Source organism: Rhinatrema bivittatum, chromosome 7, assembly GCF_901001135.1.
Source record: "Rhinatrema bivittatum chromosome 7, aRhiBiv1.1, whole genome shotgun sequence".
NCBI lineage: Eukaryota > Metazoa > Chordata > Amphibia > Gymnophiona > Rhinatrematidae > Rhinatrema > Rhinatrema bivittatum.
The window spans coordinates 227289842-227316339 of record NC_042621.1 but is presented as its reverse complement, the minus strand read 5'-3'; the positions used below and the strand labels follow the sequence as shown (position 1 = coordinate 227316339).

At 46.1% G+C, this 26498-nt stretch overlaps 1 protein-coding gene across 1 annotated transcript in view; it reads left to right on the top strand.

Annotated features, from left to right (window-relative positions):
- BTAF1 (B-TFIID TATA-box binding protein associated factor 1) overlaps nucleotides 1-25359 on the top strand; it is a 565336-nt gene extending 539977 nt beyond the window's left edge. The window contains exon 38 of the mRNA XM_029609940.1: nucleotides 24458-25359. Coding sequence (XP_029465800.1) covers nucleotides 24458-24607 — 150 coding nt within the window. The 3' untranslated portion in view covers nucleotides 24608-25359. The remainder of the gene's footprint in view (nucleotides 1-24457) is intronic.
- The last annotated feature ends 1139 nt before the right edge of the window (nucleotides 25360-26498 follow it).

Genomic DNA, 26498 nt, shown 5'->3' with positions numbered 1-26498 from the left:
GTCTGGCCAACATGACATTTGTGTTCTTATGTTAATTTTTTACCACTTTGCACGATTCTCTCAAAAACATAGAAATGGTGGCAGAAAAAGACCAAACGGCCCATCCAGTCTGCCCAGCAAGCTCCCACACTTATTTTCCCATACTTATCTGTTTCACCGACCACCAAATTCAGGGCCTTTGTTGGTAAATGTTTGATTCGAATTTCCTGCCACCCCCTGCCGTTGATGCAGAGAGTAATGTTGGAGTTGCATCAAAAGTGAAGCATAACTGCTACATCAAACAAGATACCCCGATGCTTGTTTAACCAGACTGCACAGATCAATGCCTTGTTGATTGTTGTCTGAATGCAAATCCTCTTTTCCACATTTCCCCTTGCCGTTGAAGCAGAGAGCAATGTTGGAATTGCATTAACCGTGTGAAGGCTTATTGAGTAAAGGTAGTAATCACCAGGTAGTAGCCACCATTCCAGCAAACCACCCCCATGCCTCTTCTCTTCATTCCCATCCTCTAGCCTTTATGGATCCACAGGGCCAGATATTCAAATCTACGCCCGATTTTATAACATGTGCGTGCAGCCGCGCGCATGTTATAAAATCCAGGGTCAGCGCGCACAAGGGGGTGCACCTTGTGCGCGCCGAGCCCAGATGGCTTTCCCTGTTCCCTCCGAGGCTGCTCCAAAATCGGACCATATTTAGGTTCTTCAATCTCTCCTCAAAAGTCATTTTATGAAGACCATCCACCTTTTTGGTCGCCCTTCTCTGGACCGCCTCCATCCTGTCTCTGTCCCTTTGGAGATATGGTCTCCAGAACTGAACACAGTACTCCAGGTGAAGTCTCACCAAGGCCCTGTACAAGGGGATCATCACTTCCTTTCTTTTACTAGATATTCCTCTCTCTATGCAGCCCAGCATTATTCTGGCTTTAGCTATCGCCTTGTCACATTGTTTCGCCAACTTCACATTGTTAGACATTATCACCCCAAAGTGTCTCTCCTGCTCTGTGCAAATCAGCCCTTCACCCCCCATCAAATACAGTTCTTTCGGATTTCCACACCCCATATGCATGACTCTGCCCTTCTTGGTATTGAATCTTAGCTGCCATATCTTTGACCACTCTTCCAGCTTCCTTAAATCCCATCTCATTCTCCCCACTTCTGGCATGTCCACTCTGTTGCAGATCTTAGAATCATCCGCAAAAAGACAAACCTTACCTTCTATCCCGTCCGCAATGTCGCTCACAAAGATATTGAACAGGACCGGTCCCAACACCGATCCTTGCGGCACTCCGCTTAACACCGCTCTCTCTTCAGAGTAAGTTCCATTTACCATCACACATTGTCTTCTGTCTGTCAACCAGTTTGCAATCCAGACCACCACCTTTGGACCCACTCCTAAGCTTCTCATTTTATTCACAAGCCTCATGTGCGGGACCGTATCAAAAGCTTTGCTGAAATCCAAGTAGATGACAGAGCGTTCTTCCTCGATCCAATTCCCGAGTCACCCAATCAAAAAAAGTCAATCAGATTTGTCTGACAGGACCTTCCCCTGGTGAATCTATGCTGCCTCTGATCCAGCAATTCTTCTGACTGTAGATAGTTAACTATTCTTTCTTTCAGCAGCGACTCCATTACTTTTCCCCACCACAGAGGTGAGGCTAACAGGCCTATAATTTCCAGCCTCCTCTCTGCTTCCACTCTTATGAAGCGGGACCACCACCGCTCTTCTCCAATCACTCAGCACCACTCCCATTTCTAGGGATCTATTGAACAGGTCACGCAGCGGACCCACCAGAACATCTCTGAGCTCCCTCAGTATCCTGGTATGAAACTCATCAGGCCCCATGGCTTTGTCCACTTTCAGTTTTCCTAGCTCTTCCCATACATTCTCTTCTGTAATTGGAGTTTCATCTATTCCACTCCCCTCCAGTTTCTTGTTAACTAGCGACAGTCCTTCTCCAGAGTCCTCTTTAGTGAACACTGAAGTATTCGTTTAATATTTCTGCCATTTCTTCGTATCTCTCCACACATTGATCCTTTTCAACATTCAATTTCACTATACCACTTTGGAATTGTTTCTCTTTTCTCTGATGTATCTGAAAAATGTTTATCCCAGGACAAGCAGGATGATAGTCCTCACATATGGGTGACATCATCGTAGAGCCCCCTCACGGAAAAAACTTCTGTCAAAGTTTCTAGAAACATTTGGCTGGCACACTGAGCCTACTGAGCATGGCCAGCATGCCATGATCCCTGCATCCACAGGGGTCTCCCTCCAGTCTCTTTTTTCCACACTGCTTTTAGCCTTGCGTTGAAGGAGCTCTGTGAGTTTTTCTCACTATTTTTCCTCACAGAATATTTCATTAGAAATTAATATTTTCTGTCACAAAAATTTCCTATCGGGTCTCCCTTCAACATCCCGTTTGGCTGCTCTTTGGAGTCATTTTTTATCGATTCCGGTTATTTTTCATAACCAGCATCCGCAAGTCACCGACTGTTACCAGGCCTTAAAATTTTCAACAATGGCCACCGGTTTTAAAAGATGTCCATATTGTCCCTGGACAATGTCGATTACAGAACCACATGACATTTGCATTCTTTGTCTGGGATCAGGCCATGACATCCGCGCATGTTTAACCTGCACCCAGATGAAACCGAAGGGCAGGCGTGCCCAGATTGACAAGATGGAGGAACTTTTCAAAAAGATCACTCCATCATTATTGTCTGCGTCATCACCGAAAATACTGGCTTCCTCTCCTGAAAAGCATAGAGGTAAGAAGAAGTTCGGTGACCATTCATCACAGACTCCATCGGGGTCTTCGATAGCGTCCTCGTCCGCCAGTAAAGAACATCGAGAGAAAAAACGCCATCGGCACCGATCTGATTCTGTTCCTCTCGAAGGTCGAACCAATGACAAAACGGGTCCGGGAACAAGAGCTTCCATGCCCCTCTGTACCTGAGACACCGAGGCACTCTCCACTGGCAACAGTGTTAGAGGCTGTACCAACACATACTGTTGTGGAGGTACCAGCAGCGCTAGTTCTTCCTTCTCCGGTGACAGAGAACCCTGTTCCAGTGTCAAGAGAAGTCACCTCTGATTCAGCAAGCAGTCACCGAAGCTTGGAAGAAATTCCAACTTCCATCGACACCCATGCCACCATCAGCACCGGAGCCGACCATATTTGCTCCGCTAATAACAAGGATCGATGCCTTGCTCGGTGCCCTCCTGGCACCGACACAGATACCATCGGGTACTACGATACCTCCATCGGAGCCATCTTTACACTCGCAACCACCGAGTGCACCACCAATTCCGATTCCAGGTTCATCTGAAGACGATGACCATGACTCGGATCATACACCTGGATCATCAAGCTTACAAAAAGACCCGTTTTCCATCGAAGTCTTCAATGCTGTTTCCTAGTCCATCGATGCCCTCGCAGCCTGGTCCATCGGGAGATTTTATTGGTCGAGTCCCGTCGATGTCATCGGTGCCCTTCGGTTCTCCGAGACCTTTTCTGCCTCCATCGATGCCAAAGCAGATTCCAACCCAAATACAAAGATCTGCATAGATTTAAAAAAAAAAAAAAAAAAAAGCATCCTCTTCCACAGGATTCTACACATCCTTCTGGATCTTATTTCCAGCAGCCACCAAATACTTGGGAGGATGTCAATACTGATTCTGATACTGACAGTGATGACCTCCCATCTGAACCTTCTCCACCAGAAGAAAGAAGGAAGTCCCCACCAGAGGACCTATCTTTCTAACGCTTTGTTAAAGAAATGGCAGATACCATTCCATTTGAACTGCTGGCTGAAGAGGATACTAGACATAAGACACTAGAGGTCCTACAGTTTGTAGATGCACCAAAGGGAGGTCATGGCAGTACCTATCCATGAAGTTCTTCTAGAGCTTCAACATAGCCTTTGGGAGCATCCCTGTTCTGTGCCTGCAGTTAATAGAACGGACGCTACCTACCTGGTCCAACATACACTTTGTTTACAAAAGCCACAGTTACCACATAATTCTTTTGTTGTGGAATCTGCCCAGAAAAAGGCAAGGAAGCAGAAGCCACATTCATCTACTCCTCCAGGAAAGGAACAAAGATTCCTTGATACTTTAGGAAGAAAGGTGTTCCAGGGATCCATACTGGAGTCACGTATAGCTGCATACTAGCTATACATGACCCAATATCAAAGGAATTTATGGAAACAGGTCCAGGAATTAGCAGATTCCCTTCTTCAACAACAACAAGCCCTCATTGGCAAAGGACTAGAGTCAGGAAACATGAAGTGAGAGCCGCATATGACTCCCTCGAGACTTCGGCCCGTTTATCAGCTATGGGAATTAGTGCACGGAGGCGGGGTTGGCTGAAGGCTTTCGATCTCAGAATGGAAGTCCAAGAGAGACTCGTGGACCTCCCATGCACAGGAGACAACCTCTTTGGAGAGAAGGTACAGGCCACGGTATCTTTACTTAAAGATCATCACGAGACACTACGCCAACTCTCTAAGTTACCATCAGATCCAGCGTCCTGTGCACGAAAACCTGCTAGGTGTGACACTAGGTGCCCTTTTTACAGATCTCGTAGGTACTATCCACCTACCTCCTCTGCACGACCTTCCCGTCAAACTCAGAGAGGACGTTCATGTCAGCCAAAGCAGGCTATGCCTCAGCCACCTCCACAGTCAACACCTGCATTTTGAAATCTGCACCAGAGGACAGCAGCTTTTCCCACAATCCTCAAACCAATTTGCCCATAGGTCGACTCCATTACTTCCAACACCAATGGAGCCTCATCACCACAGATCAATGGGCATTAGCTATCCTAAAAAGAGGATACCATCTCAAATTTCAAACGCTACCCCCAGAGTCTCCACCCGTCCCTCTGTGGTCCTACAGCATCTTAACATCTCAACTACAATCAGAACTTTCCACCCTGCTGACTACCAGGGCTGTAGAAACTGTTCCCCAGTCTCAACAGGGCAGAGGGTTCTACTCCTGCTATTTCCTCATTCCAAAGAAAACAGGCGGCCTCCGTCCCATACTAAACCTCCGCAATCTCAACAAATTTCTGCACAAAGAAAAATTCCGAATGGTTTCCCTGGGGACCATTCTTCCCTTGTTGCAACAAGGGGATTGTTTCTCTGGACCTTCGAGATGCCTATGCTCACATTCCCATTTCCCCACATCATCGAAAGAACCTGCGATTTGTAATGGGGAAAAGAACATAAGAAATTGCCATGCTGGGTCAGACCAAGGGTCCAGCAAGCCCAGCATCCTGTTTCTAACAGAGGCCAAACCCCAGGCCACAAGAACCTGGCAATTACCCAAACACTAAGAAGAACCCATGCTACTGATGCAATTAATAGCAGTGGCTATTCACAAGTAAATTTGATTAATAGCTGTTAATGGACTTCTCCTCCAAGAACTTATCCAAACCTTTTTTTAACCCAGCTACGCTAACTGCACTAACCACATCTTCTGGCAACAAATTCCAGAGCTTTATTGTACATTGAGTGAAAAAGAATTTTCTCCGATTAGTCTTAAATGTTCTACTTGCTAACTTCATGGAATGCCCCCTAGTCCTTCTATTATTCGAAAGTGTAAATAACAGATTCACATCTACTCATTCAAGACCTCTCATGATCTTAAAGACCTCTATCATATCCCCCCTCAGCCGTCTCTTCTCCAAGCTGAACAGCCCTAACCTCTTCAGCCTTTCCTCATAGGGGAGCTGTTCCATCCCCTTTATCATTTTGGTTGCCCTTCTCTGTACCTTCTCCATCGCAACTATAACTTTTTTGAGATGCGGCAACCAGAATTGTACACAGTATTCCAGGTGCGATTTCACCATGGAGTGATATAGAGGCATTATGACATTTTCCGTTTTATTAACCATTCCTTTCCTAATAATTCCTAACATTCTGTTTGCTTTTTTGACTGCTACAGCACACTGAGCCAACGATTTTAAAGTATTATCCACTATGATGCCTAGATCTTTTTCCTGGGTAGTAGCTCCTAATATGGAAGACATTTTCAGTCTCGAGTATTCACAAAATGCATGGCAGTCGCAGCCGCACATCTGAGAAAAAAGCATTCATGTTTTTCCATACCTAGACGACTGGCTTATCCGGAATCCATCCAAGCAATGAGCTCTTGCTGCACTCCAGAGCACCATATCCCTCCTGCATTCCTTGGGGTTTCTAATCAGCTACCAGAAATCGCATTTGACCCCGTCTCAGCTCCTTACTTTCATTGGGGCAGACTCAACACCATAGTCGCAAAAGCTTTTCTTCCAAGCTACCGTGCCAACAATCTAGCGAATCTGGCAAATCACTTGAGTGCCTGCAGTGTCGCCCCTACTCTTCAATTTCTAACCCTGTTAGGCCACATGGCGTCTTCAGTTCATGTAACACCTATGGCAAAGTTAGCCATGAGAAGGACTGAATGGACCTTAAAGCCGCAATGGCTGCAAGCAATTCAGCCTCTGTCGACTATGATTCGAGTCAGACAATTTACGTCTCTCACTTTGGTGGACAGACCAGTCAGCTTTACAGACAGGCTTACCGTTCCAGCAACAGACTCCTCAAGTAACTCTAACCACGGATGCATCCCACTTGGAATGGGGAGCGCAGGTAAACAACCTTCAGACTCAAGGTACGTGGACCACGCTCGAACAAAATTGTCAAACATTTTGGAACTTCGAGCGATACGATATGCCCTCTATGCCTTCAGGGACCGTCTATCCCACAAAGTTGTGTTGATACAGACAGACAACACAGTGGCAATGTGGTACATAAACAAGCAAGGAGGCACTGGCTCCTATCTCCTCTGTCAGGAAGCAGTGCAGATTTGGGCCTGGGCCTTAGCACACTCCATCAGTCTCAAGGCCACTTACCTAGCAGCATACAAAATGTCCTAGCAGACAATCTGTCGCTGTTTCCATCCACACGAATGGTCTCTGGATCCCTGTGTAGCGAGCAAAATCTTTCAATGCTGGGGTTAACCAACCATAGACCTCTTTGCGTCCAAACTGAATCACAAAGTGGAAAGGTTCTGCTCCCTCCACAGCCGTTGACAAATGTTCCCCAAGGACGCCTTTGCTCGCCCCTGGAACCACAGGCCTTCTGTATGCCTATCCTCCGATCCCGCTTATAGCCAAGACTCTTGTGAAGCTCCAACAGGACAAGGGGATAATGATCCTCATAGCCCCGTATTGGCCTCGACAAGTATGGTTCCCAATACTTCTCGACCTCTTGATCAGAGACCCAATTCGCCTGGGCACAGCACCCACTCTCATAACTCAAAATCGAGGCAAGTTACGCCATCCAAACCTGCAAACCCTTGCTTTGACAGCATGGATGTTGAAAGCTTGATTCTACAACCACTCAATCTTTCAACGCCGGTCTCCCAGGTTCTCGTAGCTTTACGAAAGCCTTTCACACGTAAATCTTACAGTTTCAAATGGACTAGATTTACTAAATGGTGCACGCAAAATGGTGTTGACCCTTTTTCTTGTTCCACTTCATCTTTACTAGATTACTTATGGCACCTTTCAGAATCTGGACTCAGACTTCTTCTGTACGTGTACACCTGAGTGCCATAGCAGCATATCACAAACAGATAGGGGATGCCCCAATTTCAGCACAACCCCTAGTCAGTCGGTTTATGAGAGGCTTACTTCAGCTAAAGCCTCCCATCCGACCACCGGTTACTGAATGGGACCTTAATGTAGTACTTGCAGGACTCATGCGCTCTCTGTTTGAGCCTTTGCATTCCTGTGATGTGAAATTTCTTACATGGAAAGTATTTCCTCATAGCTATTACATCGGCTAGGAGGGTCAGTTAGTTACAAGCACTGGTCACTTACCCTATACCAGGTTCCTGCACGACCAAGTGGTCCTACGCACTCACCCAAAATTCCTACCTAAAGTGGTAATTGATTTTCACCTCAACCAATCTATTGTTTTCCCCACTTTCTTCCCAAGGCCACATTCTCACCAGGTGGAGAGAACCTTGCACCTTGAATTGTAAATGTCCTCTCGCCTTTTACTTTGATCGCACTGCAGTCCATAGAAAATCCATTCAACTCTGTTTCTTTTGACAAAAACAAACCAGGAGTTGCAGTAGGAAAGCAAACTCTCTCCAACTGGCTAGCAGACTGTATCGAATTCTGCTATGAAAAAGCAGGCCTTCCTCTCCAGGGGCAAGTAAAGGCGCACTCAGAGATGTCAACATCCATAGCACACTACCGTTCAGTACCTATTGCAGATATTTGCAAAGCTGCTACTTGGAGTTCGCTGCATACCTTTGCAGCTCATTATTGCTTAGATAAGGACGGAAGACAAGACTCTGCCTTCGGACAATCTGTCTTGAAAAACCTATTCCCAGTGTAATACCAACTCCTTCCACAACCATCTGCCGTGATTCAGGCTGCCTCATCTTCGTCAGTGGCACATCAGTTGTTGTGCCTGTTGCACGAGTTATGTACCATTGACTTATTCAAGAATGAGTCAGCCTGTAGCTTGCTAATCACCCATATATGAGGACTATCATCCTGCTTGTTCTGGGATAAAGAATGTAGTCCTCACGAAACCCACCCGCCACCCCGCGGAGTTGGGTACGTTACGTTTTATTATTTTATTTTTTCGCTCATACTTTATTGCTACAAATGAGACTGGAGAGAGACCCCTGTGGATGCAGGGATCATGGCATGCTGGCCATGCTCAGTAGGCTCAATGTGCCAGCCAAACGTTTCTAGAAACTTTGACAGAAGTTTTTTCCGTGAGGGGGCTCCATCAATGATGTCACCCATATGTGAGGACTACATCCTGTTGTCCTGGGATAACACCTATTACAAGGTAAGAAATTTTGCTTTTTTCACCTCGCTTTACCTCTTTGGCAATCCTTTCTTCCACTTGACTCTTTGCTTTCTTTTTTTGTAACTTTCTGTTTATTAAATCAACCATGTGTAAACAACTTAATACAGTCAATAGCACACATTAACATCGGAATAACAGACATCAAGTCTGCACCATACATGATATAACAAAGACACCACCAACTTGACTCCATTCTAAACAGAAACTGCAAAGCATCCGGTTAATGTTATATTCCCCACTCCCCCCCACCCCTCCCACCCCTAGCCCAGTCCTCTAAGCTGTAATATGCATCTTCAGGAAGAAGTAGACCAGTGTTGGTAAGGTTGCCAGATTTTGTGGAATTTCGCCAACGTATCCTTGCTTAAAGCCGTCAGGTGTTCCATGAGATAGATCCATTTCAGCCTCTTGAGTACCGTCGAAAATTCAGGAGCCTTGTGCAATTTCCAATGCATTGCTATCTCACCCCTCACCGCAAAGGCCACAGCCCGGATAAAGGCACTGACCATCGGAGAGCGTTGTTCATCTGGTATATTCAACAGCATTTCCTTCGGGCTGAGTTGTATGTCCAACTTCAATACCTGTTTCAACCAGGTTGCTGCTTGGTGCCAAAGTGGAGTAATAACCGGACAGGTCCACCACATATGATAAAAATCACCCTCCAACCCACATTGTCTCCAACAGGTAGAGTCTGGACGCAACCCCATCCTCTTCAATTTAGAAGGAGATTGATACCATCGAAATAACATTTTATAACTGTTCTCTAATAATTGAGCCGCTATAGAGCTGCGACTGATAGCTTTGAAGCAAGCTTCCCACTCCCCTTCTGTAAAAGGAGCCCCCAAATCTTTTTCCCAAGCAGTGATATGCCATACCGAGTGTGACACCGCCCCATTAAAAAGGGTATAGAGTTTTGATATCACCCCCCGTATCTCACATGCCTTTTCACAATACCCTTCAAGGAGCGTCTTGCCTTTAAGCATGTCCCTCCGAACCTCCTTAACATACATAAAATGTCGCAGCTGTAAATATGCGTATCTATCTGTCTCCGTCAAATGGTAGGTTGCACATAAATCCTCAAAGGATTTCACGCCGGGAGCCACCCACAATTGACCCAGTGTGGTAAGACCACTTCCGGCCCAAACCTGAAAGGTCTTCCCCACCCGCCCAATGGCAAAAGTGTCACACCCCTGAATCCGCGTGGAGAAGAAATGTTGCCTATCCCCCACCAATTGTCGTCTCCACCGGCGCCAAAGCATCAACGTATTAGCTAAGCAGGGTGATAAACTATGCAAATCAAGAGGAAGCCGGCCTCCACCCCATAATAAATCCTCGACCACAACTGGAGTTATCATAGCCCGTTCTATCCTCACCCAAGGTTTTACAATTTTACAATTATGGTAATCAACCACCGCCCTTAATTGGGAAGCTAGATAATATCGCAACAAATTGGGCACCCCCAATCCACCGTCCAATTTACGCTGATACAGGATTGCCCTCGATACCCGGGGTGGCCTCCGTTTCCAGATGAATGAAAAAATTTTAGTTTGAAGCCGCTTTAAATAGGGAACTGGCACCGAACATGGTAAAGTCTGGAATAGGTATGCCAGACGCGGAAGATAAGTCATTTTAAGCGCTGCAATACGCCCCAGCCAAGTAAGAGTCAGTCTATCCCAGGTTTGTAAGTCTTTGTCTAACCTTTTGTTAAGTGGCGTGTAATTCATATCAAACAAGTCTTTATAGTCAGGGCCCAAATGTACTCCCAAATATTTAACTGAGTGTTTTGCCCACTGGAAAGGGAACTTTCGTTTCAAAGTCGTGACCACATCGAAGGGTAAGCTGATAGGCAAAATCTCCGATTTATCTGTGTTGATCTTAAAACCGGATACCTGACCATATGCCTCAAGCCTCGGCATTAGGCCCGTCAGCGAACCTTCAGGTGCTGTCAGGGTAAAAAGCACATCATCCGCATATAGTGCTAGCTTGTAAGTATCAGTGCCCACCGTAATACCCTGTATGCTGCTATCCAATCGTATGAGTGCAGCCATAGGCTCTAAACAGAGTGCAAATAGTAAAGGAGATAACGGACATCCTTGACGTGTCCCTCTCTGCACTTCAAAGTTCGCCGAATAATTCCCGTTTACTTTAACGCAAGCCATGGGATTACAATATAAAGCTTGCACCCACGTCAAGAAAGGACCTCCCAAGCCCACCTTCCTCAGAACCTGAAACAGGAAAGGCCAATGCACCCTATCGAAAGCCTTCTCGGCGTCCACCCCAAACAACACCGAGGGAACTCGATGCGATCTCGCATAGTATATTAAATTTACTACTTTGCGGATGTTGTCACTGGCCATTCTGCCGGGCATAAATCCAGCTTGATCTTCGTGTACCAGAGTCGGGAGAACTATCTTTAAGCGATTAGCTAATATTTTCGCCAACAACTTCAGGTCTATATTAATAAGGGAGATCGGACGATATGAGCTACAAAGCATGGGATCCTTACCAGGTTTTGGTAGAATAGTAATGCCTGCCACGTTCGCCGCCGCAGCAAGCTGACCGCCCTGCCGGAGACTATTGAACATATTTGCTAAAGGACCTGCCAATTCGTCCTTAAATTTCTTATAGAAAAAGGGAGTATAGCCATCCAGTCCCGGGGCCTTTCCTGATTTCAGGTCAGAAATAGCACTAGTAATTTCCAATATGGAGATGGGGCGAGTAATACTATCCATCATTGAAGCATCTAGACACGGCAACTCAATCCCGTCCAAATAATCCCGTATATCACCCTCAGTAGCAAGATCCTCCCTTTTATACAAAGTAGAAAAAAACTGGTTAAACTGAAGTCCTATGCTCTCTCCATCCAACACTATGGTCCCGTCAGCTGCTTTAATTTTAGTAATTTGGGACTGGGTGACTCTCGCCTTTAAAGCGTGCGCTAGGAGCTTCCCGGCTTTGTTACCGTGCTCATAATAAGTTCTTTTAGTAAGATCCATATGATATGTAATTTCAGCCGCATCTAGCTGCTGAATTTGTTGCCGAAGATCTCCCAATGTTTCCAATAAACTCTTACTCGGCTTCTGCTTATGGGCTCGTTCGGCCACCTCTAGCTTGCCCTGTAGTTCAGAACGTTGCTTAGCTTTTTGTTTCTTGTGGAAAGTCGCCAGCGCTATTAATTTTCCCCGAAGCACTGCCTTGAGGCAATCCCACAGCACTACGGGCGTTACGTCCTCAGCAGTATTATAAAACAAATAATCTTGAATGGCCAAACGGATTTCCTGAACTACCGCTTTATTTTTAAGCAGCGAGTCATTCATTCGCCAAAATCTGCGACCCCTCTTTAAACCCGCCATATTGAAGGACCACCACACCGGAGCATGGTCAGACCATACAATACTACCTATCCCCACATCAGAAGTGGCCCCTACTAGAGTATTATCAATTAGAAAATAATCAATCCGGGTATAAGAGTCATGAGCCTTAGAATAAAAGGAATAATCCTTTCCACTAGGATTACGGTCCCGCCAAACATCAACCACTTTCCATTTCCCCATAAAGGAATGTAAGGCCTTCTGATCGACCAAGGAGTAGTGGCCCCCGCCTTTGGAACAATCTTGCGCAGGGTTGATAGCTAAATTAAAATCACCACCAACTATCAAGCTCCCGCTAGGAAACCGGAGCAGCTGGTCATCTAAACGTTCCAGAACGTCTCTCTGGCGGACATTAGCATTATAGAGAGATACCAAAGTGTAGATAGTCTGACAAATAGTCAAGGAGACTACAATAAATCTACCATCAGAGTCCCGGTATACCTTGTCTATATGAGCGGGGAGATCCCGAGAAATCAGTACACCAACCCCCGTATATTTCAACTGTGGCGTACAAGCTGCCAGAAAAATGTGAGGGAAGTGTATGGATTGTAATAGATGTTCATGTTTCTTACGGAGATGTGTCTCCTGGATAAGCAGAATACTAGCTTTGAAAGAAAGAGCCTCTTTGAACAGTCTCTTACGTTTAGATGGGTGATTGAGACCCTTAACATTCAGGGATAATATCTTAATGGTCATCATAATGGAATAACCATCCTGACTCCCTCGAGCTCATGATCCTCACACGGAAGGCTCGTCCAGCCTCTGTACCCCCGGGCCACAATCTGCCACAGATCCCCATCCTGGTACCATGATTTCCTGTTTCTCCACAGCCTACTAGCCCACTCCATACACCCCAGAGGCTTCCCTGTCCCCTCCCCCCAACCCCCCATTCCCCTCCCATCCCCCCCTTCCCACACCCTCCCCCCATCCCCCCCATACTAGACCCCTGCCGAGTAAACATCGACAGGATGAGCTGGAGAAGTAAGTGAAGTCCCCCCCCCTCCTCCCCCCGTAGCTTCCACTGGAAACCAGCTAAAACATACACATAACATCAAACAGATTTAAACAGGTTAACGCTAAATAGTAAGCAACCAAAGTAGACCATCTGAAAGTGGAACCCCAACATAGATAGGTAAGACCACTGCCTGCAGTCCAAAACTGCACGAGGAAGCCAAGAAGAAAAATGGCCGCCGTAGCTCAGTCCACACCGTCAGTCGTTTCGCCGCGATCCAAAGATTTCCTCTGCAGCCGGGAGCCCGATTTTCCCACTCTTTGCCATCTAGGTCTTCCCGGCCCCGCGACCCTCCGGAGGGGAATCTCATCAACAGGTACAGGTAGTCCCGCCGCCGCTAAAATCGAGGCCGCTGCCGCTGTATTCTTAATATGATGAGTGACGCCATCTTTTGTAAAGGCGAGGCCCACAGGATATTGCCAGCGATATTTCAAATTTTCCTTCCGAAGCAGAGACGTCACGGGCTGTAGTTCCCGTCTCTTTTGAAGTGTGATCGCCGCTAGATCATTATAAATCGCCACCGTCTGGCCATTCCAACTGATATCCCCGAGCTTGCGCGCTTGTTGCATCACCGCGTCCTTGAGGCGAAAACTTTGCAGGCAGGCAATAATGTCTCGGGGAACATTGGGGTTCGGAGCCCGCAACGCCCGGTGTGCTCGCTCGATAATGATTTCCTCCCCAAACAGCTCTTGAGGCTCCGTGCGGCTGTCGAGAATATGCCTGCATAAGTCCTGCACCGTTCGACTAACCTCTTTATAATTATCAGTTTCGGGTATCCCTCTTATTCTAATATTAGAGCGACGTGATCGATTCTCGAGATCCTCGAGTTTCAAAAGGATTTCCTCACTCGTCGATTGCAAATCTGTAACATCAGTTTTAAGACGCGATACTTCAATTGCCTGCCCCTCCACCATATTTTCCGCATCTTCAACCCGGCGACCAAGCTCGCCTAGTTCAGAGCGAAACTCATTTAAAGCATCATGCATATCCGTCTTTATAGATTTTAAATCTTTTTGAATTTCGGTGAACCATTGTTTAAAATCTGCTTTCGTGGGTTCCGAAATCAGTCCCGACATACTCAGATCTGGAGCGGCAGGGGCCGTATCAGTTGGCTCAGTGTCAGTTCGTGTAGCCCCGTCCGCCATCACCTGATCTCCGGCGTCCGGTATCGCGCTCAAGGCCGCAAATCTGGAGCCATTCGGGTCATACGCAAACGATTTTAAGTCCATCGATTTTTTCCGCTGTGTCATCGCAAAGGAAACTATAATCCTCTGACTTATCACAGAAGTGAAAAATTAGCCGGTAGTGCTCAAAAAAGCTGAAAAATAACGGGGTAGTAGAGGAGCTATCGCTTCAAGCGACCATGCTGTAGGGCTGACGTCACTTCCCCCCGACTCTTTGCTTTCTTGATTATTTTCTTCGTCTCCCTCAGTTCCATCAGATATTCTTCCTTGTGATCCTCCCTTTGGGATCCTTTATATTTCATAAACGCTGTTCTTTTAGCTTTTATTTTATCAGGCACCTCCTTTGAGAAGCAGATAGGTTTCATTTTTCTCTTGCTTTTCTTTATTTTTCTAACATGTAGATTAGTTGCCTTGGTAATTGCTCCTTTTAGTTTGGCCCACTGTTCCACATCTCTCATTTTCTCCCAGCCTTCTTGTTCTTCCTCCAGGTACTTCTCCATTTCAACAAAGTCCGTGTTTTTGAACTGCAAAACTCGGGTCTTTGTGCGACTTCTCCATATCCTATTTGATATGAAACCATACCGTTTGATCACTGGTGCTGAGGTGGGCACCCACCCGGACATTAGAGACATTATCTCCATTAGTGAGCACTAAATCGAGTATAGCTCCCTCCCTCGTGGGTTCCATTACCATTTGTTTGAACAGAGCCCTTGCAGGGCATCCACTATCTCTCTACTACTGTCAGATTATGCAGAAGGGATTCTCCAGTCTACATCCAGCAGATTAAAATATCAAACAATCACCACTTCTCCCTTCTTTCCCATGTTTTGGATGTCTTCAACCAGATCTCTGTCAAGTTCTTCCATTTGATTTGGAGGCCTGTAAACCACTCCAATAAAAGTGGATGCCCCATCCTTTTTTTTTAGGACAGCCCATAATGCTGCTTCTTTGCCCCATCTTCCTTGCAGCTCAGATGCTTGGATATTGTGTTTGACACAAAGAGCCACTCCTCCCCCTTTTCTGTCCTCTGTCCTTCCTTAACAAGTTATAGCCCAGTATGGCCGTATCCCAATCATAAGATTCCATGAACCACGTCTCCGTGACGGCAACAATGTCCAAGTCCGCCTCCACCATTAGGGTTTGCAGATCTGGGATTTTATTACCCAAACTACGAGCATTTGTGCTCATAGCTTTCCAACATTTATCGTTCAGGTTACTGCTTTTCTTGGTCTCGTTTTGTGACTTAGCTGACTTTTGTTACCCACTTCACCCTTTTCCATTGCATTTGTATTTGGGGGGTGACATTCTAATTTCCTTCTGCCACCCCCGGCATCTAGTTTAAATGCCTTATGACATAGGATTTGAATGTATCTCTTAGGATCCTTTTTCCTGCCACAGACAGATGTACGCCATCTTTGACACAGAGCTTTTTAGTGTTCCATACACAGCCCCAGCCCCCAGTATATCTAAAACTTTGTTCCTTACACCAGGATTTGAGCCATACATTGAAGTTATCAATATGGTTTAGCCTCTCCTTCCCCTTTCCGTGAACAGGTAACACTTCTGAAAAGGCAATGGTGGTCGCCATGTGACTAATCTGCTTCACTAGAGACTGGAAATTTCTGTGTTCCGCTTGGATGCTGTTTCTAGCAAGGTGGTTGGTTCCCAGATGTAGGATAATATCAACTTTAGAGTCTTTGCTTTCTTCTTTGATCGCTTTGACTATCTGAATAGCATTTCTGCCAGCCAATGATCCTGGAAGGCTTTTTTTCTCACAGGACAAGCAGGATGGTAGCCCTCACATGGGTGACATCACAGGATGGAGCCCAATCACGGAACGCTTTTGTCAGTTTCTAGAACTTTGACTAGCACCTACTGGGCATGCCCAGCATGGCACTAAACCTGCAGCCAGCAGGGGTCCCTCTTCAGTCTTCTTTTTTCCGCGCAGCAGTAGCCACGTGGGTTAAGGAGCTCCACAGAGAGTCCTGACAGAAATTTTCTTCACAGAATAACTAAACACTTTCATACCCCACAGGGGTCCCTCCTTCGAATTTTTGACTCTGCGGTACTCCGGTAAGTTTTTACCCATTTTCGGTCGATTCCCATCTAGTTTGGCCCTCGCGGCCTACTGGCCGTCGACCGTACCATGGCTAAATTTTTCAAAGGCCATGGCATCTGGTTCCGTCGGTGCCCGGACTTTACTCGTACCATGACCATTACAGACCCGCATAAAGTTTGTGAAATGTGTCTTGGGTGCGAACATGATGTCGACTTGCACCAAATGTGCCTTAATGACACCAAAAAGTCACAAGGCCAGAATGGAGAAAATGGAACTTCTCTTCCGTTCTCAAACTCCGACGCAGTCTATTGCATCGACGTCGTCTGAACTGGCACTGTCCACTTTGCTCCAGTATCTGCCACTGGCCGGTGACCGGCCAGCGTCGACGACTTCTCGGCCTTCAACTATCTCTACCTCCCTTAGGACCGAGGGGATCGTAGAGAGAAACATTGGCATCGACACAGCAAGTCTCGGACCATCGAGGAAGGAAAATCTTCGACCTCGCCATTGTCCGAGCCGCCATCGAAGAAACCCCGTCCAGAAAAGGCACCGACCCTTTCTGCGATTGGGTCACAGAGGCAACCCTCACCCGGACGGGTATCGAGAGTCGCGACTCCGTCTTTAACAGTGGTCCCTCCGGCTATGCTTCTGCCTCCTTCTCCCCTTCCGGAGCCAGGGCTGCTTGCTCCAGGTCTCCGTGAAGAACTGGACCGGATGGTTCAGGAGGCCATCGATAAAGCGATGCACAGACTTCAGGTTCTTCCACCACCAAAACTGGTGCCAATTGTGGAACCGACCACTGATCCGATTCCGGCAGCACTGGCACCGCTGTTCTCAAAGATGGAAGCACTTATAGCCGCTTTTCCACCAATGGATCCTGGGTCACCGATGGCTCCGGTGCCTTCCTCGTTTACCCTATCATCGGGAGGGGAAACACCATTCCGCATTCCTCCATTGGGAGTGCTTCTGATGCCTCAACCATCTATGCCGATGCGCCCATCAGCGCCGCCGATCCATCCATCAATGCCCTCGATGCCCTCATCAGTGCCCCCAGCACTTCCCTCAATGCCTTCGGAACCTAGACCGAGACCGTCAGGAATACCATCGTCCTGTCCTTCTTAGGCTCCTAGAGGGGCAGGTCCTGATCCCTATGACACCTGGACCGATGATTCTTCTTAAGACACTGATGACTTGCCATCGCCGCCTTCTCCTACTGAAAGTAGGAAGCGTTCTCCTCCAGAGGACTTGTCCTTCATAAATTTTGTGAAGGAAATGTCTGAATTGGTTCCCTTCTAATTGCAGACTGAACAAGATGACAGGCATCAAATGATGGAGCTGTTACAATTCCTGGATGCTCCCAAGGAAATAACCTCCATCCCTATTCACCAGGTTCTTTTGGATCTCCTGAAAAAGAACTGGGAACACCCTGGTTCTGTTGCTCCAGTCAACAGAAAAGCTGATACTACTTATTTGGTCCAGTCAGCCCCAGGATTCCAGAAACCTCAGCTGGATCACCAATCTGTGGTGGTAGAATCTGCCGAAAAACGGGCAAAAAGATCAAAACCCCACTCTTCCTTTCCCCCAGGTAAGGAACCAGAAATTCCTGGATGCCATCAGCCGGCGTGTCTTCCAGGGATCAATACTGATCTCTCGGATCGCCTCCTACCAGCTATATATGACCCAGTACAACAGGGTCTTATTCAAGCAGATTCAGGACTTTGCAGAGTCCCTGCCTCAGCAATTCCAAGAACAACTTCTCACCCTAGTACACAAGGGTTTTGAGGCAGGGAAGCATGAAATAAGATCTTCTTATATCTTTGACACCGCTTCCAGGGTATCTGCAACTGCTATTTCGGCAAGAAGATGGGCCTGGCTTAAGTCTTCAGACTTGCGCCCTGAAGTACAAGACAGATTGTCTCCTATGCAGGGCAGATCAGATAATCTGTTTGGGGAACAGATTCAGCGAACGGTGGCGGAGCTCAAGGACCATCATGAGACCCTTCACCAGCTCTCTTTGATGCCCTCTGAGTACTCCTCCAAACACCCTTTCAGGAAGGATACTAAAAAATCATTCTTCCGTCCAAAAAAGTCCTATCCACCACAGTCTAGGACTCGTTCCATGAGACCTTTCCAAAAGGCCCAGTCTAGTCAAACTCGTAAACAAAAGCCGCAAGCAGCTCCTCAGCCGGGCCCTGCTTCCGGTTTTTGACTCCTGCATAGAGAGTAGCAGTCAGTTTCCACTGCCTCACGTACTAGTGGCAAGCCGATTGTGCCATTTCAACAACAGGTGGCACACAATCACCTCAGACCAGTGGGTCCTTACCATAATCTCTCAAGGTTATCGCCTGAACTTTCTCTCCATTCCACTGGACTCCCCACCTCTACCGGCTGGAGAACATCCGACCACTCTCTACTCCTGGAGCAGGAGGTCTCCCTCCTCCTCCTCCAGTCCAGAGCAATAGAACCAGTACCTTACTCTCAACAAGGCCTAGGATTCTATTCCCGGTACTTTCTAATCCCCAAAAAATCTGGAGGCGTTCGTCCAATTCTAAACCTACATGCCCTCAACAAGTACCTCCAAACGAGAAAAGTTCAAGATGGTAACCTTGAGTTCCCTCCTTCCTCTTCTGCAAAGAGGAGACTGGCTCTGCTCTCTCGATCTCCAAGATGCGTACATGCACATTGCGATAAATCCATCTTATCGCAGGTTCCTGAGATTTCTAATAGGCCCCAAGCACTATCAATACCGAGTGCTCCCATTCAGCCTGGCATCTGCACCATGAGTCTTCACCAAGTGCCTCGTAGTAGTAGCAGTCTTCCTCAGGACTCAAGGTTTTCATGTCTACCCCTATCTAGACGATTGGTTGATCAGGGCTTCCACTCAGCAAGCTTCTGTGTCTTCCCTATGTCTTACTTTACACACTCTGATTTTGCTAGGATTTCTCGTCAACTATGCAAAATCCTTCTTAGTCCCATCTCAAAATTTATCATTCATAGGGGCAGACTTGGACACCTTGCAGGCAAAGGCATTTCTGCCTTGACAGCGAGTTCTCACTCTCATCTCCCTCGCACACCAGCTACAGTCTCAGCAATGCACGACTGCACACCACTTCCTTATCCTACTGGGACACATGGCGTCCTAAGTACAGGTTACCCCAATGGCCCGCTTGGCCATGAGTCATGCAGTGGACTCTAAGGTCACAATGGACTCAGTCCATCCAACCTCTATCAACCGCTGTCCACATCACCGACTCACTCCGTCAGTCTCTAGCCCGGTGGAAAAATCAGATCAATCTCCTCCAAGGCCTGCTCTTCCAGGCTCCAGACCCTCAAATAATTCTCACCACCAATGCTTCCAACCTCGGCTGGGGAGCCCATGTGGCTGATTTGCAAGGAACTTGGTCTCCAGAGGAAGCCAAACACCAAATCAATTTCCTGGAGCTTCGAGCAATCAGATATTCTCTCAGGATATTTCAGGATCACCTTTCCAATCAGGTCATCATGGTTCAGACGGACAACCAGGTGGCCATGTGGTACATCAACAAACAGGGAGGGACGGGCTCCTTCCTACCGTGTCAGGAAGCTGCACAGATATGGGCGGAGGCCCTTTCCCACTCGATGTACCTCAGGGCCACCTATTTGCCAGGAGTGGACAATGTGTTGGCGGACAACCTAAGTCGTGCTTTCCATACGCACGAGTGGTCCCTCAACCCCTCAGTAGCGGACGCAATATTCCAACGTTGGGGTCATCCTCGCATAGACCTCTTTGCGTCACCTCAAAACCGCAAGGTAGAGAACTTTTGCGCTCTCACTCGCAGCCAGCACTCACAGCCAAGAGATGTGTTCTCCCTCTCATTGGCAACCAGTCTCCTATATGCATTCCCTCCACTTCCACTTCTCTCGAAGACTCTCGTGAAGTTACATCAGGACAAGGGACACATGATCCTGATAGCACCTCACTGGCCTTGACAAGTATGGTTTCCAATACTTCAGGATCTCTCCATTCGCAGGCACATTCCCTTGGGAACAGACCCGCTTCTGATCACTCAGAACGACGGCTGCCTGCGCCACCCCAATCTTCAAGCTTTGTTCCTGACAGCCTGGATGTTGAAAGGTTAATTCTTCAGCCTCTTAACCTTTCGGAGCCAGTTTCCCGTGTCCTGATTGCTTCGCGGAAACCTTCCACAAGAAAGTCTTACCTCTACAAATGGAACAGGTTTAAGTCATGGTGTTCTCCTCAATCCCTTGATCCCTTTACCTCTTCCACCACAAAGTTTCTAGACTATCTCTGGCACTTGTCAGAATCAGGTCTAAAAACTTCCTCCATCAGAATGCATGTCAGTGCGGTGGCCGCCTTCCATAAAGGTGTCAGGGATGTTCCTATTTCAGTACAACCCCTCGTAACACGTTTTCTGAAAGGCTTGCTTCACCTCAAGCCTCCACTACGCCCTCCGGCCCCTTCTTGGGACCTCAGTCTGGTTTTGGGTTGGCTCATGAACCACCATTCGAGCCTCTCCAATCCTGTGATCTTCGCTATCCCACATGGAAAATGATTTTTCTTTTGGCAATCACATCTGCTCGCAGAGTTAGTGAGTTACAGGCCCTAGTTACCTATCCGCCTTACACTAAACTTCTGCAGGTCCGGGCAGTACTCCGCACTCACCCTAAGTTCTTACCTAAGGTAGTATCGGAGTTTCACAATCCATTATACTACCTACCTTCTTTCCCAGGCCTCACTCCAATCCAGGAGAACAGGCTCTGCATACCCTTGACTGTAAACGGGCTCTAGCCTTCTATCTAGACCGTACAGCTGCCCACAGGAAAAGCACTCAATTGTTTGTCTCTTTCCATTCCATCAAATTGGGGCAGCCTGTGGGTAGGCAGACTGTCTCCTCCTGGTTAGTGGAATGCATATCCTTTTGCTATCAGCAAGCAGGTATTCCGCTTCAAGACCGTGTTAAAGAACACTCTGTGAGGGCCATGGCGACTTCAGTAGCGCACCTACTCTCTTTTCCACTTCCTGACATTTGCAGGGCTGCTACCTGGAGTTCTCTCCATACCTTTACAGCCCATTATTGCTTAGACAAGGCCGGAAGACAAGATTCCATCTTCGCCCAGTCTGTCTTGCGAAACCTTTTTTACAACCTGACGTACCAACACCCTTCCGCCTGCCCGTTAGTGTTCAGGATGCCCTCTACCAAATTCCACCCCACTCCTTGTGCCTACTGCACATCTTGGGTACATTTGGTGCATTTCTCTGACATCCTCAGCTCGGTACTCACCCATATGTGAGGACTACCATCCTGCTTGTCCTGTGAGAAAGCAAAGGTTGCTTATGTGTAACAGGTGTTCTCACAGGACAGCAGGATGTTAATCCTCACAAAACCCGCCCGCTGCCCTGCGGTGTTGGGTTCATTACGTTTTATTTTTATTTTTCGGCCCTTCCTGTAGATTTAAACAAGACTGAAGAGGGACCCCTGCTGACTGCAGGTTTAGTGCCATGCTGGGCATGCCCAGTAGGTGCCAGTCAAAGTTCTAGAAACTTTGACAAAAGTGTTCCATGATTGGGCTCCAAACTTTTCTGTCAAAGTTTCTATAAAGCTTTGACTGACACTGGCACACTGAGTGCACTGAGCATGCTCAGCCTGCAATTATCCCTGTGACCACAGGTGTCTCCCCTTAGTCTCTTATAGCAAAAAGTGCAAGCGAAACTAAAATAATAAAACGTATGTAGACCCAACTCCGCGGGGTGGCGGGTGGGTTTCGTGAGGACTAACATCCTGCTGTCCTGTGAGAACACCTGTTACAGGTAAGCAACATTTGCTTTCTCACAGGACAAGCAGGATGGCAGTCCTCACATATGGGTAAGTACCGAGCTGAGGGTGCCAGAGAGTGCACCAAATGCACCCATAGACGTGCAAAAGGCGCAACGACGGGGGTGGAATTTGGTAAGGAGGGCATCCTGAAACCCTTAACGGGTTGGTGGAAGGCTGTTGGGTAGATAAACCAAAAAGAAGATGAGTAGACGGACTGGCCAAACATGGAAACATGCCCAGCATGGCACTAAACCTGCAGCCAGCAGAGGTCCCTCTTCAGTCTTGTTTAAAGCTACAGGAAGTGCCGAAAAATAAAAGAAGAAAACATAACAAACCCAACAGCGGGGGGCGGCAGGCGCATTTCGTGAGGACTAACATCCTGCTGTCCTGTGAGAACACCTGTTACAGGTAAGCAACATTTGCTAACTGTAGTGTTTCCCTCGAAAAGAGTTAACATAAGAACATAAATTGCCATGCTGGGTCAGACCAAGGGTCCATCAAGCCCAGCATCCTATTTCCAACAGAGGCCGAACCTGGCAATTACGCAAACACCAAGAAGATACCATGCTACTGATGCAATTAATAGCAGTGGCTATTCCCTAAGTAAACTTGATTAATAGCATAATGGACTTCTCCTCCAAGAACTTATCCAAACCTTTTTTGAACCCAGCTATACAAGCCTCCTCCCAAATTAGTGCCCCTGATGACAGTCACCCAGCACAATGAGCTTTTTCCTTTGGTTATTGATTGTATTATGGAATTTCTGTATGCATTGGGTTTCTTCTTTCTTTTCAAATACCACTTCAGTCTCTTTCACAAGAGCTTCTTCATTATCTAATACAGAGAAGGCGTTTTGTATTTGTGTCACTTGAAAGAGCGTGTGTCTCCGCATCATAGGTCTTACTCTACCAGAGCACACTCTAATCCTGATGTTTTTTGGGTTCCTTAACACCCTTTGTGAGTGGGTGTACAGTTGTGAAGACATGTGGGCTGTACAGTTGTGAAGAATGGGTGCCTGTGGGTCACAGGCCATAACTATTCCTGTAGTGTAATAAATGCTTTAAATCCGGTTCAGCTTTCAGATTCTGACAAAGGATTTCATATCCTAGGGCCTGCTACTGAAAATGTTTTTGCTCATGTTTTCACATAAATGAATATCTTTTACTGTAGGAATCTCAGAAGTTCTTACTTGAAGAGCAAAGCCATCGTATTTGGGATAGAAATCTTTAATGGATCACTAATGCCATATGGGGCTAGTGAATTCAACACCTTATGAATTAATGTTAAGATTTTAAATTACACTGGCTGCCAATGATATAATTTGGAAGATGTGCTTGTTCCTTCCTGCTCCTTGGGCGCATATAGTTAACATGGTAGCCCTATGTAGACTGAGTTAGATCATCCCGAGATGATCAGAGCCTTCAAAACTATCCGAAAATAATCTGTTGCCAAAAAAGGCCTTAATGACTGGAGTTTATAAAAGGCACTTCTCACTACTGCATTCATTTGGGACTTTAGGGACAGAGTAGTGTCAAACAGATCATTGGAAATAGGAATCTGACAATTTCCTAGTTGAAGAGACAAAAGGTCATCAGGTTAAATTTTAAGTAGGTCTTTCAAATTAAAATTAAATCAAAACATGATAAATCCTAATAAAAATCTTAGCAGTAAGAAGCTCTGACACTGTTAGAAATCTCTTGTTTCATTTGTCAGTTTAGATACCTAAAGGAGCTGTTGGCCTGTTAGATATCATGGAAAAAGCTATGTTAAAAATACACAATGCAGCAAGTTGCGATCTGGAATAGCAACACATTGGAAGGAAGGAAAATTGTATATTGCCACCCTATTACAACAGCCATTATAGTAAAGGATGCCATCATGTTAATAAGTATATGGAAGTTCAGAGACTTGTAAATATCTCTGAAGGTTTTGTAGCATAGTGTTCTACCTTCCAAGCAACATTAGCAGCAGCAATAGTAAAATAATTCTACTTCATTTGTAAATGTATGAGATTTATATGGCATCCATAGTCACAGAGAGGAGATTTTAGACTTCAAAAGCAATGAAGGAAAAGACATGCATTATTAACATACTAATTCTTTGAAATTCATTGGATTGTTTTTTTGTTCTTTTAAGGATGGGAAAGTTGAAAAAGCTGATACCTCTACTGCTGCTTCAGGGAAAGCAACGATGAAATCTATTCTTGATAATCTTGGAGAACTCTGGAGTCAAGACCAATATGATTCTGAATATAGTCTTGATAATTTTATGCATTCACTCAAGTAATCATACCTTAACAGTTGCTGCTAGTTCACATATTATTCTGCTGATATTCAGCAAAATTCAAGCACATATAGTGAACATATAGCTCAGTATGTAAATAGATCTATAAAAGAGAATTGAAAGGAGACCAGCACAAAATAGTGATATTTAAGGGGAATGTATTCTAGCTGAAATATTTGCACTGTATTGAAATTCTACATGTAAACATTGTGAAATGGTTAAATATTATGTGGAAACAGATGCAAATTCAAAATAAAACTAAGCAGGTTTTAAATATACAAGTGTTATTTCTTACTGTTTAAGCTTATCAAGATCCTTTTTCTGTATCTAGCTGCTGTTTTTGTATACAAAAATGATTCAGTAAATACTTATTCATGCAGACAGCTTTATGAAACTTGGGGGTAACAAGAAAATAAATTGTTTTAAAAACCTTTATGCTTTGAGCAACCATTTTAGAATATGCAGAAGATTACCAGAAGATAATCTTGGCAGTAATTGATTTCAACTTTTTAACGTACTATGGATATGTATAAATACAGGTAATTGTCTGAGATGACTAGCAAATCCCTTTGAAGGTTTTGTTTTTTCAATTCTTTTGTAAAATTCAGATAGCATGCATATTAAGTAAGCTTCAGTTATGTTTTTAACTGCAAAAAGTCTGTTTTCTAATGTAGATTTTATTCTATTTAGGATTTTATTCCAAGTGAGAGAGAATGTTTGCTAGTACTTTCTTAAATAAATCATGACAATTCTTATTGTAAGAGAGGAAATCATTTTCTTCAGGTTATAAAAGTCTGCGTATATAAAGATAAATGCACATAACATCAAAATGTTTTGATTTGTTAAACTTATGTCATAAGAAAATTCTAAGATGTTTTAAATGGGCATTAGGATGTACTAGTTTTAAATTAGACTTGTAAAGAAAAGATTCTCGGGTTGGTAAGTGTATTCTATATTTCTCCAAGGACAAGCAGGATGGTAGTCCTCACACGTGAGACACATCAGATGGAGCCCCGACGCGGAAAACTTATGTCAAAGTTTCTAGAATTTTGACTAGGCACACGGAGCATGCCCAACATGTCCTATACCATGTATCCATGTGGGATCCATCTCCAGTCTCTCTTTCCGCAGAGCAGTAAGCTTCACTGTGTGAGTAAGCTCACATTTGGCTGGTTTTGGCCTTGTGGAAAACTTCCTTTTTCTCATGTTTTGTGTTTTTTCTCTCATGGTTCCTTCGCTGGGTCCCTCTCAGTGCCTCTCCATAGTGTTACTGGTCAAAGTTTTCAGCGATTCTGGTAAGTTTCCCTTCGCGGTCAATTCCTTGTGGCAGCAGTACCTCTGTGCCCACCAGTCATTGACACCTGCCGCCATCGTTTTGGTTTGCGCCCCTTGTTTCATCCCGACATGGCCACATCCGGTTTTAGGCGATGCCCTAGGTCCCCGAGGACCATGTCAATCACTGATCCACATGAGATGTGTCCTCTGCCTGGGGGCATTGCATGACTTGACTTCCAAGGTTGCCACTTGTTTGCCCAGATGACACCAAAGGGACGTCTGCTTTGACTCAAAGATAGAGGAGCTGGTTGGGTCAAAGAAGTCGAGCCCTCAACGCATCGATGGACCTGGGAGCCGCACCAATGGACACCATGCCATCGAGATGGGCAGGGCGGTCGATTCCGTCGGCGGATAGGAATGCCAGAGACCAACCACAGTGTCTCCACCAGACCGAGGATGTCAGGTTCCTTGTCATCTGCTTCGGCATTGGGGAAGAATTGGGCCAAGCATTGAGAGAAGCCAAAGAAGCATCGACATCAGTCCCAGTCAATGCATGGTGCTGGGCATGGGGATGCACTGACTCATGACATGATGCCCCCAAAGCAACCCCGTGGCAAGA